We start from the raw sequence: 19,062 nt of genomic DNA, 5'->3' as shown, positions 1-19,062 counted from the left end.
CTATTACAGCTTCTGTAAGAAGGAGACGATTCCCCTGATGTTGGTGAAACCCCACCAGAAGATGTAAAGGAACTGTTTGGTTAATGCATCTGCAGTACATTATGTAGAACGGGCAGACAGAGTTTGTGTAGCAGTGTGCCTGTTAGTGTTGTCATCGTGTTAGTTATATGTGACTGCATCCCAAAAGAGCTCTCCTTCCATAGTAGATGGCCCTTTCCCTCCGTGTGTTGGCTATAGGCTCCTGCAGCCAGCCAGTTAGACCAGTAGCTTTCAGTCTCACTTTCCATTCCGTCTGTCTTCCTTTGAGATTGCTGGGCAAGGTGCCAAATAACCAGTGCTTGTCTGAATGCCATGCTCTCTTGGTGGGAATGACAGTGTTACAGCCCAGGTTTTAAAGTACAAACCTGTCTGTGATTTAAGGGAAAACAGGTGTAGGGTAGATCTGAACAAAGAAATACTTTAAAAGAAATTTGGAATGTACTTTTCAATTTCAGTGTGACCTGACTGATTGCAGCTTAAGTAATAAGTAGAGCTAAATCCTGTGATGACCTGCTCAATCCAATCCCTTCAGGTCAGCAGAGAAGCTTGCATGTAGTGCCTTACCTCTACAGAGGGAGATTGAGCAGCTGCACTGTATACCTGCTGAGAATTTAACTGTGACTGAGCTGCTGTGCTCCCAGATGCTAATACACTTTGGGCCCCTACTGAATGTTGTCATGAGCATTGCTTTGCAAAAGAGAACATTTTTCTCCGGTGACTGAAGAACAGCCCGTTATTATGAAAACTGTCTTATGGAAGGTCTAGCAAACGTTCATATTCCTCTTTCCTTTGGGTTGGGTTGCCAAAAGTGTAATTTTCTTCATCTTATAGAGGAGGAATTTAAGTCAGGAAAGAGTGAAACTACTACAGTAAGTCAGTGGCAGAGGTTTGAACAGAACCCGGGTTTCCTGACATCGAAGAATTTCATCTGAATGCTCAGCGTGTTTCTGCCAGAGATGGCAAAGCGGCGGCCCATGTTCTGTGGGACGCTTGAAGTCTTCAGCCTTTACCCCAGGTGCAGGAAGCTGGCATCTGTGATCCAGACCGCAAGGAAGGGACACAGTGTTTTCCTTTTTCAATATTGCCACGTATAGGGTAGTTAGTAAGAGGTTGAGAATCTCTTGCTTGGGGCTATAGGAGGCATGAATGTGAGTGCCAAGATTAGGATTAAATGTTATATTTTTAGGTATATAACTGGCAAATTAGGGGAAAAAAAACATATATAATATACACTTAAGTATAAATTAGCAATAGTACATGTTACAAACGTCCAGGTGATTCAAAGGGAATTTACTCCAGAATCATCTTTTTCCACTACTACTCCCTTTTTTCAGATGCCCTTTGCCTCTGGTTTTGATTTTGTCTAGGTTCTTTGCAAGCTTATTTCTGAAAGTGTTTTAAACATACTCTAGGTTATCTGCTGTCTGGACTGTATAGTTATCCCACTGTATGTCACCACATAACAGCTGTTAGATCTTGCTCAGGCTATTGATGATTTCTATTAGGGTTTCCTTTTCACAGTGCAGCAAATCCTATGGGAGTTAAGCGTGCTGTAGTTGGAGACCTTAGCCTTTACTATAAAAAAAAAAAAATTAAAATAATAATGTTTCCTGTCTGTCACCTGTGTGTGTGACTGCAGTAATTTCAGCTTGGATGAGCTTGAGCAAGCCGGGAGTTACTGCTGTCGGGATGGCAGCTCTGAAGGCTTGCAAATGTCAGCCCCAGCCAACGAAGCGAACATCTGTAGCTTGCACCATGGGTCCCAGCAGTGAAATTCAAAGCCAGAGAGAATGCACCAGCCACCTGGCAGACACCTTCAGGTGGTGGGCACTCTGGCATCTGTATACGGTTTTATAATCAATAGGAACTAACAATGATTTGAAGACCATTTTTTACAATCTCCCAATGTACATCTTGATATATTTTGTGAGAGAATAAACCTTCCTTACTCTGCAGTATCTTGTCCAGGCTGCCTGTGATTCTTTGTCCTCTTACTTGTTTAAATGTAGTATTTCTGTTCCTTGTTATTCCAGGATATGTTACAAGATAGTAATTTTTCACCTGCACAAATGGCGATTCATAGTAGTTTTTTTCCCCACAGTCCTATATTTTTATTGCACTCAAAAACAAATACTTATCCTCTCACCATTAGATTCACTGGTCTTTTTACAGTCAGGACATTTTATCTTGCCTTACAACTTAATGTAACCCATTTGTAGCCCCTTCTTTTTAGTGGTATCAAGTAAGTTACCTTTGGAATTGCTGGGTTTTAAAATGTAATGTTTCATTTTGTGATTACAGCAATTTTCTTCCCTAATTATTAGATTGCAAATAAATGGTGAAGAGAAGTTGGTAAAAAAAAAGTCACAGAGGGAACTCTAAGGTGAGAAGTAATAACAGGTATAACACCTCTTTCTTAGCAGCTTTTTGATCTTTTCCTTCTTGATAGCTTGTGCTTTGTCCTATAAATTCCCAGGCACCGTAGCAATGGCACCTAATCAAAATGCCCTTGTGAACAGGAGTTTTCTGAATGGTTGAGCAGCCACCTATAGGCCATCTCAAGCCAAAATGTAAGAAATCCTTCACTGTAGAGTGGCTCAACCAAATGCTGCAGCAAAGTTACCTGCTTTCTACTTCTACAGTTGAAATTGTGAAGTGAATCACAAAAGTCCAATAGGATGCTTCCTGTAGAAGATGACTTTGTGGGCAAGCTTCAGAAGAGCAGCAGTGTTTGATGGGTTGTCCTCGTCTTTGTAAAAGAGAACAGAGAGGCTCAGTGCTGTGTTCCAACATCCCATACAGTTGTGAATCCAACTACAGTCAAAAGCAGAACTCCAGTTCATGGTTCCTGCTAAAAATGTGATTTTTCTAATGAGTAGGTTTTTCCTTCTTACTGATGTTCAGAAAGCATCGTACAGAGTTACAGATCTAAATCTGATTAACTCCAGCCTTAATTCTCATTCTGGTGTAAATCTTTCTCACTTGATTCTGATCCTGAGCCCTCCAGCAGCTTCTTTCTCTCCCTTTGTGATCTTGGACACAATTCGACATCATCTCTCTAGGCAGAACTGCCTGTGAATTGCTTTCCTGAAAAGGAGTTTCATATGCTGAGTCTTGTTAGGACTAAGCTTATTGCTTATATATAGCCTGCTACTGTGCACAGTCCATATACTATAAGCAGCAACAGACAAGTGTTGGTGTTATTAACACCATGGAAATATATGAAAACATACCTAAAGCACAGTCACAGTTCCTAAAAAAGGAGTTAGATGTGCTGCTTTCCCTTTACTGTCAGACAGAGACCTGAGCAGTTCTGAGGAAGGAAAGGTCCATGCCATGTGTGAAAGGAGGTGCAGAGGCACTGCTGTGGGAGTCTCTCTCCCTGGAGCCAGCTGCTGTTCCTCCTCCCTTTTTTTTGTCCCTCGAAGTGGAGTTGGTGGCAAATATGCACAGCACCATGTAAAGCAGTGGTGATTTTGAAACTTGCAGCGCATGGGCGCACACACTATGAGCTGGTATTGGAATAGAAACCATGATAATGAGGCTGATCAGAGTGCATGAAGCTGGGATGCCAAGGGCTTTTGTTTTTGCGATGCATCATATGTTGGTAATCACCATCTGAGATCCTCTGATCTGCAGAGATTGCATGGTTGCAGCAAAAGAGGAGACCTAAAAAAGGGGGAGTGTGTCCCTGTGCATCCCAGCTAACCTGGGCTTTGAGTTGATTTTCCTTTTACCAGTCCTCACTTGAAAAAGTAAACACACTCCCATCCCCGTTGAGCTTAGAAGTGGTACATGGGAGATGAACTCTGGCAGCATTGTTTTAAAAGAATAAGGTCAAGTTTTTGTCTATTATACCCAGATGCAGCACTGTGTTTGCAAAGGCATCACACTGACGGGGTTTCACCAACCAGCGGCGTGGCTCCCAAGTCTCTGCGAGAACCAAAGGACATGAGCGCGCTTTCTCTGCCTGTGGTTTTTCAGCAGATGGAAGGAAGACAGGTCCTGCTGTTGTAAAGTGAAGTATTTGTAAGACTAAAAGGAGGGGAGAGGAAAAAAAAAACATACCTCGTCAGCATAGCTGGCATGGAGGTTTTATTCAAGGCTTCTGGTTCTGACTGTGCGAACCCAATTAGTTATAAATGCTTTGGATGTGTAAACAAAAAACAGCTCTGTGTTGTGAAGACACAGAAGTCTCTTTTCCTCTTTAATTAATGCTTACAAGACCTACCCAGGTAAGTCTTTGGTGTGCTAAGACCTCAAAGAACGCTGTTTTTCAGAACAACTGAACTTTGGGGGATTTTGGTCATTGGGTAATTACAGTGCAAGGCTGTTCATCTCACACTTGTATTTAATAATGTAACAAGTATTTAGTGGTAGAATTACATATTGTTTGCTGCTGTTCATTTCCTTTCCACAAAGAAGGAAAAAAGTAATGTGGAAAGGACTAAAATGTTTGCAAGATGGTAATGAGAATCCAGGAACCGGTGTGCCAAAGATCTCGTTCTCTGCTGTGCCATTATCATGCTGGGACTGTCTCTTGCCTTCAGTAGAGTTACGGTGCCAAAACACAGGTGCAACTGTCCTCATTGTCTTCTCATGCTGTATAGACCTGTTAGGTGCCTTGCAAATAAGACTAAATAATCCTGAGGTGAAAGGAGAGATGGATGCCTTGCCTTGGGTTGCTCCCTTGTACATTTTCCTTGCCTTTAATGCCGCTGCCTGGAATACTGGCCTTCATTTTGGTCTTCTAGATTTTGCAAATGATTCTCTTGCAAAATTGTCTCCAAATAGTTCTGCACTGTGATAGAGTCAGGAAAGCAAAGAGTTTGAATTGTCATACTTGCCGTTGCGTTCTTGGTGTATGTAACCTATTACTAGTTGCTTAAAAGAGTACCACAACATCTCTTCTTACTCTTCTCTGTGAGCTCCTACTTCAATCTAAAGTAGCGTTTTGCTGTCGTCTTTTACTTGTATTAGGGTGTTCGTACTATGACAGCAATGAACAGTCTTTGTTGTATGATAACACGATGCGTAATTCTCTTAATCACTCAAAAGTAGGTTTTAAATTTCATGATTAGAAATAGCAGCAACAAACAATAATGTGCTTAGTGTAGTGGGTAACTGAAATAATTTGAGCACTAGGAAGCTGCTTCTACAAGCGTTTTGAATTTTTGTTCAGCCATCCTCTCAAATTGACCATTTCTTGCTTTGTTGTCATGGAAATATTAGGCTAAAAATATCTTTAGATATGCAGTAGAGACAAGGAATGTGTGCATACTGATTCTGAAGCGTGATAAATGTATTAAGAAAAGCAGCCCTTATGGTATTGTGAGTAATAGTGCTAAGCTCTTGGTCTCTCTTTTATATCCTAGTGCAAAGGATTTCTTCTTGGTAATATTCAAGTCTTGTTGCCCAAGGACTTAATTGCAAGACTCTTTTTGTATACTGCATGGCACATGCTTGACTGACTGTAATAGCTCCCAAACACAGTGAACACTGAGTTTTAATATTGCATGGTTTGGCTGCTAAACACAAAGAAACTGTTGTAAAGCATTCTTATAGTGACTGAAGAAAGCTTAGCACTTGAAAACGTGCATAGGCAGGGCTTCTGATTGGGAGAGTTTGCAGAGTAACAAGAGAAAGGATGTAACCTGTAAGAAGATCTGGGGGAATGGTGAGGTCTGTGATGGCTGGTTTTGGCACTAGCATCTTCAAAGGTAACTTTCCTGGAGTAAAAAATAAAAGACTGACTCAAGGGAATATTCTGTTTCTAATGTGAAATTCAGTTACACTTATCAGACATGTGATAAAAGATGGGCTCAAGAAGTGCTGTAGCAGGTGTCTTGAATTATAACCTGCTACTAATGTAAAAGAAAACGTGAATCCTCCCTTATTTCAGTACTAGGTTGGGTTTGGAGTTGCAAGGTGTCCCTTTTCATGCTGTCTTCTCCCTTCACAAAGCAGACACCAGGTAAAGTTATGGCTTACACCTTCCTGAATACTAATTATTCATAAGACTGATGATGTTTTCTGCTTCTGTAAATCTAAAGCAATGCTTGGTCCATCCACATTTTGAGATCAAAGGGAATAAAAACAGGTTGCGATGTAGAGGGATGTGTTTGAGGCACTTGGCTTCTGAAGTTCAAGCGTTATCTTTTGCTCAAGGCTGTGCCTGAAGGCATAATCCAATCATGTGTATTTAATTAAGACTTTAAACTACTCTTACCCTGATAAAAGCAAGGAGCTGATGGTTCACAAGCATCTGCTCTAGGAGACAATTAACTTGAGACAGACATAATACCTGGAAGCCTAAAGGATATATTGTGACAGAGGCAGTTGAGAAGAGCTTGCTTCATGTGGGACAACCCAGTGGCTGTACATCACAGTAAAGAGAGGAGAGGGGTCCCCAACTCTGCCCATCCCTCCTCTTTTGTGGAGCCATGAGCTATTGTGTAGTTTTGAGTTTATACCTTTCTGTGCCGTCTCTGAGTCACCTTCACAGTGCCTCTGCTGACACTCAACAAAGCTCGGGGATGTCAGTGTTTCTGTATATTTATTTTCTATATGTTGTGTTGTTTTAATATATATTGGTGTAACTGAGAACACAGGCACGATATCTCCAGTTCAAATTCTTTTCCTGAATACTGTCAGTGACTCCAGTGTAGCTAAGGGGACGCTAATACAGTGAAACAGCTGGCTTTCTGCATGTGAGGCAAGGCTCATTTCCCGTGTACTGGAAGCGTAGAGATTTTTTTGTCTACTATTCAATTTTGATAAAGAACTGCCGAGTCCATTGTAAGCAAGATGATGAGCAGTTTTAAAACAGAAGTGTTATTTTAAAACTTAGTCTGATATAATTGTTGCATTTCGGAAGTTATTTTAGATCATCTCCCTCATATATAGATGAAGCATGTGTTTGATTTTGCCTGCAATGTTGTTTTTCATGCAGTGTGCATGAGTGCTTAGGATCAGAGAGCAAACTTTAGGCATGGTTTCCAGTTATTATGGACTCAACTGTCACACAGTTAAAAATGCTTTGATGATTGCAAGTTTTTCTCAAATTGCTCACTTGCTAATGCTCATGGTGAAAAACTCATCGTTAAGCTGATTTACATAAAAACATTATATGCCTGTAGGCTCTGGAATTTCATTAAAGTCTCAATCTTAGTGCAGCCCTTATAATTTGCTGTTTGCAATGACTAAAATGTCTCTCTCGAACAGCTTTTCCTTTTCCTGATGAAAGACAGGTAAGTTGTTACAACCCTCCCCATTCTCAGCTCTCATTCACTCAGGTTGGTGCCTATCAGTCCTTTCTTTACAACAGTCCATAAAGGCAGAGCAGATAGATACCACTGTTGGGTTTGACTGTAAGTAAATAGATAAAATTCTTGCCTGTTCTGGGCTGGATCCCGCTGTCTTTATGAATATGGAGCAAATAGTTCTGTTGGTTTCAATAGGATGAGAGATGACTCAGTGTCAGGAATGGTAAGGCTGAGTCTTCCCCCCCCCCCCCATCTCACATTACTGAAGATAATTTTAGGAGGAAATGATTATTTTCAAGGATGTGAGCTGTCTTAAGCAAACCAAATTTCAGTTCCATTACTCATGTTATACAATAAAACTTAAGAACTGGGTAATAGTCCGAGAATATGCCTCAGTGCAAACTGTAGGTTCGGTTCCTAGCTACATAAAGGCTAAAACACATTTTTATTAAAGACATTTAGCATATTTAGCTACTGGCTGGGCAGTGGCATCCTTCCACTGACCTCTCCTGTGGTGGGTATCTGTGGAAGCTTTCCCTTGCTCTACTCTGCCTCGACTCTAGTTATTAATCTAAGATAGATTGATAGTAAGTGCCAGATGTACTGGCCACTTTGGTACGGGCCCTTGTCCGTGATGCACTGGACTTTCACAAGGGCCACTGGATGACTGTAGATTTTAATGCGTTCCAACCCCTCCCTGTCTGGACAGAATTTGAACCAGTAGACTGGCAATAAATCTCATCAACCTCCTTGTGGTTGTCGAATTGGGAGCTTAGAATCATACAATCATTAAGGTTGGAAAAGACCCCTGAGGTCGAGTTCAACCATTAACCTAACTGCCAGGACCACCTCTAAACCATGTCCCTAAGCACCACTTGCACATGTTTTGTGAACGCTTGCAGGGACTGTGATTGTACCACTTCCCTGGGCAGTCTGTTCCAATACCTAACCACTCAGTGAAGAAATTTTTCCTAATATCTAATCTAAATCTCCCCTGGTACAACTTGAGGCCATTGCCTCTCATCCTGTTGCTTGCTACCTGGGAGAAGAGACCAACCCCCACCTCGCTACAACCTCCTTTCAGGTAGTTGTAGAGAGCAATTAGGTCTCCCCTCAGCCTCCTCTTCTCCAGGCTAAACAACCCCAGCTCCCTCAGCCGCTCCTCCCAAGACTTGTGCTCCAGACCCTTCACCAGCTTTGTTGCCCTTCTTTGGACACCCTCCAGCACCTCGATGCCCTTCTTGTAGTGAGGGGCCCAAAACTGAACACAGTATTTGAGGTGCGGCCTCACCAGTGCCCAGTACAGGGGCACTATCACCTCCCTGGTCCTGCTGGCCACACTATTCCTGATACAAGCCAGGATGCCATTGGCCTTCTTGGCCACCTGGGCACACACTGGCTCATGTTCAGCTGGCTGTCAACCAGCACCCCCAGGTCCTTTTCTGCCAGGCAGCTCTCCAGCCACTCCTCTCCCAGCCTGTAGTGTTGCATGGGGTTGTTGTGACCCAAGTGCAGGACCTGGCACTTAACCTTGCTTGAATACAAGTCCCCCAGTATGTGCATTGCGTGCCCACTGTGAAGGCAGCTGGCAGTGCTCATCTGTCCTAGCAAGACTGAAACAGTGCTCTGCTACCTGCTCTCCCAGAATTCTTCTCTACTCAAGCCTATGACCACCACAAATCATAGGTTTTTCTTCATCTTACCTGGTTTTGTCCTGGCTTCTGTTTCCCTACCGTGTGCTCCTAATCCCCCCAGCTGCCTTCATCTCTTCCTTCAACAGGGGCAAATTGGCAGTGGATGCATATTCTCCTCTTCCATGCTACTTGGCACACCGGGTAGATACCCAGGGATGCAGTCGTCCTGCTCTCAGAAGAGGCACCCAGATGTGGCACAGCCAGGAAGAGCTTAGATCTGTGTTGCAGAAAAAGTCTTAGTGCCAGTCTGGAACATGCTCAGCACAGATAGGATTTCTTGGGTATTTAGGTGTTAAAATGAGAGATGTCTCAAATGAGCATATCAAACTGAAATTTTTGGGGAGACTTATAACTTAGCTGAATTTTAATGTACTTTTACAGGAACAGCAAAAGGTATATGCTTAGTATAGTGACTTCTGCTCCATATTAACACGGGGGGTAAAAGGAAGGGTCTTCAGAAATCTTTAATGGGTAAAACCCCATGGTTTTCCCTTACCCTCACAGCTACAAATTTCTGGATGAAATTTTCTTGCTGTGCATCTCTGTAGATCTGAGGCGGACATCCAGCATGCAAAATTTTATTCCAAATGTATGTATCTTTGAAAATGTACAAGCAACTGAAAACAAGGTTTATAATGAAAAATGACAAACAACTTCAGTAATCAGCAATGCTAGGTGTCCTGTCTGTATGGAGAAATATATACAAGTGCTGGAAATGAATGTATGTACAGATATGTTGTGTGGAAGCACATCCATTCCAACTGCTAGCATTGTTTAGTAATGAGTCTTGCCAATAGGACAGTTTTTATGAGGGTAGCACATAAGCAACAGCCTATTGAAATTAGATCTATGTTCTTTCTGAATAGCAGTTTACAGTGCCGCTTTGTTGTATCTCTCCTGTAATAGAAACTCCTGGATACCATTGTTTTCATAAGGCAAAAATGGTGTGATTTTTGTCTGTCTTTTGCTCAGGAGTCTACACCTGAAAAATTTCTGAATAATGATAATTAATCACAGTGCAATCATGGGTAAGCAGATGCATGTCACTTCATATGAACAGCATAGTAATAGAGGTGGATTATACAAAGCTAGACCCAAAATCAATGTAGTATGGAGCATGCAACACAGCTCAAAGAATTGAAGCTGGGACAGAGTAGACTGGCCCACTGACTATGAGGATTTGTTACTACCCATTAGTTATTAGTGTACTAATTTACTGTATTACTCTTCTGGTGGTTGGGGGCAGGTAGCTGCTGAATCAAATTATCAAGCAAAGGAAATACAAGTGATAGTCAATAGTAGAGAGTATCCGCAGATCACAAATAACAACAGAGCAAAGAATCAATGATATAATAAATGATAATAATCAGCTCTCCTGTTACAAGAGCTAGTTCCAGCCCTGAATGTGCAACCCTTGTGAAGCAATAGCAGTCTGTGACAACACCATCTGAAGATGAAATAAAACTGCTAAGATCCATTTAATCTGTTCTTCAAATACTAGAACTACAAATACTGAAATACATTAATTATTGTTGCAGAATTAAGGTTATTTGAATGTTCTAATTATGTATTTCTGCATCTTGACAAGTTTGGATTTTGGGCTTAAATTTAATCTTGATTAGAAGTTTTCTGGGTGTTGTAGTGCTCAGTTTTGAGCTATTACAGTTTCCTTGCAAAGGTTTGTTCCTGAAATTGTTGATATGTACTCGTCAGCCTTAATTCTGTCTCCAGGTACTTTTTTCTTTTTTGCCTGAAAGCATTATAATGAGATTTTAAAATCTCATATCTCATAGTTTCTCAAAAGAAGTCTTTTAACAGCCTGTTCACATGTGTTTGTGTCTGTTTTAGAGCAGGGCAGGGAAAAAGTCATCAGAAAACTGGAAGAAATTCTGCAACTGGGATTAAAGAAACACATCTGTTGAGGCCTCGTTTGGTTTTAAACTGTTAGTAGTCTAAAAACTGAGGTGCTTTACGGAAAACTGTGGGTGGTTGTGATACTAAACAAATACTGTGAGCAGATGCAGTTTACAGCTTATGGAAATACACAGCCCATAGGTGTCTGAGTAGCAGACCTGCTTGACAGCTGTAGTGTCACTGTTGCGTATTGGACAGGCAAGGCAGGTCCTGGAGCAGGCAGTTTTTCTGATACAGCACAAGAAATGAGCTGTTGTTTGCATGGAGCAGCAGCAGGCATACATGATGAAAATAAATGGTGCCATGTATCAATGCTGTAAGTAGAAATTAGATCTGTCAGACTTACCTTTTGTCTTTGTGTCTTAATTCTTTGCTGTCAGGGCAGGTATGGTATTGGGGAAACTACCTAAATTTGTCTAAAAACTGTTGATGCTTAGGGAAAGGCTCACCCAGGAGCACTGGGTTTCAACTCTTCAGGTTGCACGGTTTACCTGCTCCCTATGCCTTCCAGCAGTATTCAAAAGCAGGCGCTGGAGGCAGTGGCAGGTGGAGAAGCGTGGTCAGGCACGAGAGGTGGACAGGACATATGCTTGCACACCAGGTTTCACAGGTAGCTGCTGATACAGCTCATATATTGTGTTCCATGCTTCGTGAAGCCCTAAGTGAGAGGGCACTTTTTTCTCTTTCTTCTTCAGCTTTGACTTTCTTACTCTCTCCCTCTCTGTCCTTCCTTGCCTTGTTTCTGTTTCCCTGCTTAGTTCTCATTTAGACAGTCCTAGTCTTTCTCGTCTCTGCGCAGTGATTCTCTTCTAATCTCAGTCCTCTCCTTCCCTCAACTTCCACATTGGTGCCGTTGCTTACTCCATTCCAGTACTGCAACACCTCATATAAACTGCCTTTAATCTCGCTCTGTTTTGGTTTCCCATTGTAATTCCTTGTCCTATTTTTTTCATATGCTTCTCCCAGTTTCCCCGTTGTATTCAATCAGTTCTCCCCTCCATTGATGTCTTATCTCCACTTTGACACCTGTCTCTGCTTCCAGAGATCACTGTGGCTACTTTAATTCAAGATGGTCCTGTAGCGATCTGATTTTATAGCACAGTATCATATGTTTGTTCATCCCACTTTTGGGTCCTCTCTAGGGAAGACTTTAAGACTCGTAACTTAATTGCTTTGCTCTCTGATTTGGTTCACTTGGTTCCCACCCACTTACCAAAGACAGCTACCTTTTCATTACTGGTTTTTGACACTTCTCATTTTTTATGCACGTTTGCCCAAAAGAGCAACAACAACTCCTTTAGTAATAGATTGAACTGGTCACAAATGACTCTGTTTTTAAGACCGGCATTCCTGCCCTGAGAGGTTGTTTAGTGCTGAGAAATGCTTAGTTAATGCCTAGTCACCTCAGCTATTTAATTGAAACAAAATGTGTCATGGGAGTAAATCACAACCAGGTAGTGGAAGTGCCTCAGGTGTATCACACACTCCTATCAAACACCAACGGATGCTTTCTGCCTCCCCCAAAGAATATCATTTAGTCTTTCCTTGAAGTACCCATTAGGATGGCTGGGTTGGTTTTTTTCTTTTAGTTTAACAAGGGAAACTGCTTAATCCTGGCAGTGCTGCTTTTTATATTTGAGAGAATGGATCCACCTTTTAGTGAAAGCTAAGCCTCTGAGACCAGACTAGCCTTAGTAAGTGAGGAGCAGAGGATTATAAGAGCATGTGAACTTTTGAGAAGAGATTTAGGGCAATTTTGACAACTCTGAAGGAATGACGAAGATGAGTAGGAATGGAAGTATTTTAAAGGGAAAGGGTATCAAATAAACCAACAGGAGCAATAACACTGACAGGAAAAAGAATGGGTGGATGATGGAAACTAGGACACCTCTTAGAGGCTTTCAACCTTCAATACCTCCAGCTGCAATTCATCAGCAGACCCTACTAGATTTTATCTCCTCTCACTTCAGTTTAGTAAGGAGGTAGGGTGTTTTCAAGGTCTGGGTGATTGCGGAGGCAATATAGAATACTGCCAAGAAGAGTAATGTTCAGCTAGTAAATTCATTTTCCAGTTAATTTGCAAAACTGATGTGGTAACTGAGATAACTCAGGGCTTTGATAGAGAAGTAATTTTCTGTGGACTGAATTTTTTTTTCTTGTGAGAGGGCTGAAGCTCCGTGGCAGAGTTGTTCTCTGGCAAAACTCAAACTTCTCAGAGTTTTCCTCTGAATGAGGAGTGGTCTCTGTGGTGTCCGGGGATGGGCTACATCCCCCCTCCTCTGCCTTCCCTGTGAGCATCCCTCCTATGTGGCCCACAGAGGTACTTGTGGGCTGTGGTGCAAGGAGCAAAACAGAATTGCCTCTCCTGTTGCCTGGCTCCGATTACCCTGCCTTGGGGCAGGGCAGCTGTATTTTCTGCACCTGTGATGGTTCCAGCAGTGGGTCTGAGCATACAACTGGGAACTGTCTTATTTATCACAATGCAGTGGAAGGCTGTAACGCAGCCATGGTATAATGGAGAGACCAAGCCTGGTATAAAGGGAATACAGTGCTGTTTTGTTCTTGATCCGTGAAAATTGCTGAGTAGTTTGGTAATTGTCATGGGCCTGAGTATTTCTGAGCATCTTTAGATCTCTCATCTCTTGGAAGATTTACCAGTCTAACTGCCATTTATACTAATTGGAAGGAGAATTTAACCTCATTACTTCCTGACTTTAACATCATAACTTCATTACCTGATCCAGTGAGCTGCTACTCATAATTACTGAGATGAAAATAACAATGGCATGTATTTATAACTGGGGATTAACTGGACAACACCTGCTCCTGACCTGTGCACTGTGCCATGTAGCTAGGGCAGCAGGACAGAGTTAAATGGTGGTCTTTATTCCACAGCAAGCTAATCTACAAGACTACAATGCAAACAGGCCTTATAACTACATATTATGTACAAATGCCAGCTGGATAATATTCAGGTTAATTGATATAACTGCCTTGCCTATACTTACAGTGCTTTCTGTTCCTCTGCAGAGGCAGTGGTACCAAGCCAGAGAATGTCTGCATCTGTTTTGGAAATGTCTCAGAGGTGATTCAGGAATACAAGAACAATCTTCAGATGGATTAAATTGTTAGGACTCTGAAGTGAAAAACATGGCACCAACAATGTTATTTGGAAATAATGGCTCCCAGCCAAAAAAAAAGCCCAACTCTAGGGTCTAAGTCTACTTGTTAAAGTTCTATCTATCCATTGAAAATATTAAGAAAATGCCTATTGTCAATCTGAAGAAGATCTGGGAAAAGGGGGGAGTGGGGAATCAAGAAAAAAGAAAATGTTGTTCCCCTGATGTTTCTAGAGCAATTTCTCAAGTTGTGAAGGCCCCCATAAGACTTTCTGCTATCAGATCTGCTCTCTGAATGAAACCTTCGACATTCATTAGTCACTGCCTCAAATACTGCATGATCAATGGCTCCACCTCTGCCACTGTTTTGAATGGGGTGTGACACCTCCAGCGCTCTGGGTTGCCTTCTTGCCGGTTTGCATCTGTATGGGGGCAGTTGGATTGAAAATTAAATTAGAAATAGTAGTTGTGTGAAACTGAGAGGAATCTTCAATACCCGCATGGTTCTTTCCAAATACATATTAAATCTTAGTAATCCTTTGTCCTTGAAAGCAATACTAATATCCAGAATACCTATACAAGGATATATTCTTTTCTCCTTCTGTTCTCTCTGTCTAATGCTTTTAGTTTAATTAAATAAATTCTTTTAAACCATCGTTTCCCAATGTACGTGGTAACTGATTTCCTACTTGTCAACCTACAGCAAGATTTCCTGCTGTGAGGTCTGAATGTTGTCATATAGGCTAGTACCTGAAGTTATATTTTTATTAACTACATGAGTTAATAAAAATAATAAAAAAAAAATTCTCTTTATTCTAGCTCTCAATGTTCCATGCAAACTGCAGCTAAAAATCTCCAGGGGAGAGGAAAATTAAGATTTGAATAACTGGCGAGAACTGCATCTTTTAGCTATTGTGATATCCTCAGCTTTTGCTGTCTTCTCAGTGAGCAAATGAGTTGGCTGCTGAGCTGTTAAAAGTCCTGTAGAGAAAATTACAATGTGAAAATTCAATCTGGACTTGCGGTTTTTCAGTCCCACAGGCTCATCCAGCTTTTTTGCTGCCAAAAGAAAACAACTGCTGCTCCCAGGTGCAACAACAGGGTTGCTTGCTCAGCTGCACTGACACCTCAAGTAATTCTCTTGAATTTTCAGAAGTTTGTTTGGGGCGTAGTTGTGAATTAAACCCCAGAGTGGGCAACAAAGCCCCTCATGGAGGTGCTGAAGGACTCTGTAGCCTGCTCCACTTCTTGTGGAGTGTTGTGAAGTAAAAGGGACATATAGACGTGTCTGCGCATATAGTGGGAGAGGTGTGTATTTTCACTGTGTGAGCAGAAATGTACACCTGGTTGCTTGATGAAGAAAGAGCTATGGGGATGGAAAATACGGTGGCAGATTAACTGCGCTGGCACTGTGCTTCTCATTGATGGACTGCGTGTCCCTGGTGCCTCCTCAGGGAAGAGTGTAGAGAAGCCACCTGGAAATGAGAAACACTCAAACTACTTAGGAACATAAGTTCTTTGGTTTTCATTTGAAAGTTGGGAAGGCTTTACACAATGGAGAAGCTAGCAGGAAAGTATCTTTCCTTCTTGCAGCAGGCAAGAAGGTGGCTCGTAAGAGGATCATTGAACAAGAAGCTGACTTCATTTTTTCTATGCCTTGCTACAGTTATTGAAATGGGTTTCCCTCACTTAATGTATTTATCTAAATATCAATGCATGTGGCAAAAAGCAGCGCTGTGAATCTAAAATCATGGTCTTGCTTGTGTTCCTCACCTAATGCAAATCTTTGGAAGTCAGTTTGGAAATACACTAACAGGGGGTCTTGTGGTACTATGCTGTATCTGAAATGTGTTTTAATATAGTAACTGTCAGAGCAGTTAATCCGTATAGCTATGTCCTTGCCCTGACCAAGGCCAGAACAAATTGGTTCAGTGAAACCTATCAGTGAGCAACTATGCAATCTTGTTGTCCTAAGGAAGTTTCTCACTTTCTCTGCACACTAGTGTTTGGTAAGTCTGAACACAGAGGGTTTCTCTCTGTCCCTACTTTTTTTCTTCCTAATGTAGCTAAAGGATGCTGATCAGGTACTCTAAGGTCTGTCTGGCATAACTGCTGCTCGGAAGAAGTTGAGGTTTTAAGTTTTAAGTCGCAGGAACCGAACTCTAAATTTCACTCTGACAAAGGAGAAGATCGGAGGCAGGAGGTATCCTGTCGTGCCAACCAACCTGGGACAAACCACTTGCAATTTAACTGCTTGCCAGTCTTGTGCCTGCGAGCTGCAACTGATCGTGCAGCTTCTCCCTGGCTGTTCTTCTAATCTAAAATAATTGTTTTTTTTTTTTTTTAGCTGAAACAAAGATCTGCTTCAAGTACTACCATGGAGTGAGCGGGGCGTTACGAGCCACAACTCCAAGTGTCACAGTGAAAAACAACGCTGCTCCCGTAAGTTATGCTGGCCTTTTATTTTTTTAACATGTTTGTTCCCTGCTGTCACTGTGCTATGCTTTGCTTTACCTGCTGGCTTTATATACTTTTATATGAAAACTGAACACAATATTTGCTCTTCAGTGCACTGTGGTACGGAGAGAAATGGGTAGTCTTTCAGTTAGGATGTGGGTTTGTATGCCAAGGGAATGTAGATTCAGCTTTCCATCTGTAACAACTTCTCTGATCTGGGGCAAATCCCATGTCCTAGCTGTATGCCATTCTGTAAAGTTATCTTCTCTCTACTGGGTGTTGCAAGACTTCAGTGATACCTCTAGAGGGTTTGAGATTCTTGGGCTGTAAATACAATAAATGTCCAGAAAAGGAATAAGATTTTTCCTATTTTAAGGTGCTTTTTTCAAAATCAAGGCATGAGCTTTTTCATGGCAGTGTCTCTGGGTTCCAGGAACAGCTACACTGTGACATGCTCCTATCAGTGCTAAGAAGCGGGCATTCAGGTCCCAATCCATTAAAGTACTGAGGATTGTTTTTGACAGATTGAGGCTTCATTGACAGCAATTTTGATTTGTTAGAGCGTAGCAAGCTCTGTGGCTCAAATGGCTCTAAGAAGCTATATAGCTTGCGTGATTTTGGAAAATTTAGTCACCCTGAGAGTGAAATATTTTTTAGAAGACTGCGGGGAGACTTGCTGACCTCCAGAGCTTGTCTGGCCTTGCTGACAGTTTCATTGCCTGCCAGGCTCATCTTGGCAGAGGTCTGCATGAGCTGAGGAGCTTTAGTCCAACCAGCATTAGAAAAAGACTGGCTCAGATGGTGTTTAATCTTGGAAGATGGTTTCAGGAAAGGTCTGTCTTACCTGTGGGTGTATGTAAGCTTCAGTGTATATCACTGAAGCTTAAATTTTGAAAGTTTGGGGTTTGGTTTTTTGGTTTTGTTTTGGGTTTTTTTTGTTTGTTTGTTGGTTTGGTGGTGGTTTTTTGGTTTTGTTTTTTTCCCTGCCAGTCCCAGGTTGATACTTCTAAAAACACTCAAAAGTCTCACATGTTGTGTGTTGATTGTGTCTGGTTGCACCGAGGCCAGGAAAGATTCCCCCCCCCCCCCCAATGCATGTAGAGACTTCTGGTGATTTTTCTTTGCCTTGTTTTGATGCACCCAACAGCTGCAAACTGGATGCTGGGAAAGGGATTCATGTCTTGATAGGCCTTTCTCACATGCTGATGGTGAAGCAATTTGCCAGTTTGGAAGCCTTGGAGAGTTTCCTTCAGCTGTCTTCAGAGGAACATTATGATGTGGCCTTGGATATCTTCATTTTGTGGGATGCTGAAAAGTTCTTTTTAGCCTGTAGTGAGTGGTGTCTTGTTGACTTAGGGCTTGCTGTTCATTTCCTGATTGTCATCAACTTGGGGGGCAATCTGTGCTATTGATTTAGTCCCAGTCTGCTCTGAAAGGTAAGCCAGCCAACCAAGGCAATAAATACCAGCAGGCTGACATATTAGAAGAATTTTTTTTTCACAATTCACATCTATGTCTTAGACCTGAGTTTGAATCAATTAAGCAAATTTTTCAGGTCTGGTGTGGAAGGGTTACTTTATCAAGTATCAACATTGTTTTAAGTGCGTAGAAGAATGTATGAGAACCCGTGCGTTAGTAATATGCAAATATGTAATCTCTCCAAGTTCTTCAGTTGAGGCCTTTATAGATACACATGAGGAAATAAAGTGCCTTAAGCAGCCATTCACTTTCAGCTGAGCAGGACTCATGTTTAAAAGAAAGCCATCTTTGTGCAGTACTTGTGGTCTTCATAGAGATCAGATGAGAAAAAGGAAACGCCTATTATGACCTTCAGCCAAGTATACTGTATGTGGCTGAAAAATAAAATATGATAAAAAGTGGTATCAGATAACAGCTTTCAGTTTGAGGGCCAAGCTGGTGTCCTTGGAAATAGTATTCTCTTCACGTCATCTGATTTTTTTCCTGCCTTTTCTGGGTTACAGAATAGTCTGTGTTGTTTTGCCAGTCTCTTTTGCAGACCAGAGAGGCCAGCAGTGTTGTAGGTGCAGCATTGGTCTCTCTGTTGTCGTCTTTTCACTGTTTGCTGCATGACATAAGTATTTGGTGTATTGTAAGGCAAATATTAAGCAGTGAAGACAACAAAAGGAAAGGCGTAGCAACAAAGGTTATGCAATATAAACCTGGATGGACCCCCTTGTATGAGTGCAAGAGGAAAAATATGGAAAGGATTTGAAAACTCCTTTAGAGTTTAGAGAAAAATAACAGGCTGGTTTTTGCCTGTATAATCAGCTAAGTATGATCCTCCAAACCCCAGTCCCAGCTGAAACCATCAGATGGGTTTCTCCATCTGCCTCTCTGTGGTACATGTCCAATATTTAATACTAAAGTTGTTGAATGTTTCACAGTATCCTGCGCAGTTGCAAAGTGGTGCTACCCTCACTGCACAGATGGGGAAGAGGATAACAAGGGATTTTCCCAGCCCTAGCCTTTTCCTGGGTTCTTGTGTGCCTCTGCCCTGGCTGCTGCTAGGGCACAGGTAACACTATGCAAAGTGAAGACGTTATCCTTAAAACT

At 41.8% G+C, this 19,062-nt stretch overlaps 1 protein-coding gene across 9 annotated transcripts in view; it reads left to right on the top strand.

The window, feature by feature from the left end:
- The window catches only part of HECW1 (HECT, C2 and WW domain containing E3 ubiquitin protein ligase 1), a 301,696-nt gene that overhangs the window by 153,556 nt on the left and 129,078 nt on the right, over positions 1-19,062 (top strand). For all 9 annotated transcript variants that reach the window (XR_015706691.1, XM_087766783.1, XM_087766773.1 and 6 more), the window contains one exon: positions 16,379-16,473. Coding sequence is in view for 8 of the 9 variants with exons in the window: in XM_087766783.1 (XP_087622909.1) it covers positions 16,379-16,473 (95 nt within the window). In the remaining variant the exon portion in view is untranslated. The remainder of the gene's footprint in view (positions 1-16,378; positions 16,474-19,062) is intronic.

Source organism: Nipponia nippon, unplaced genomic scaffold, assembly GCF_047370975.1.
Source record: "Nipponia nippon isolate SJK-2023a ecotype South Korea unplaced genomic scaffold, ASM4737097v1 scaffold_1, whole genome shotgun sequence".
NCBI classification, from domain to species: Eukaryota; Metazoa; Chordata; class Aves; order Pelecaniformes; family Threskiornithidae; genus Nipponia; species Nipponia nippon.
This window is presented reverse-complemented; position numbering and strand designations above follow the sequence as displayed.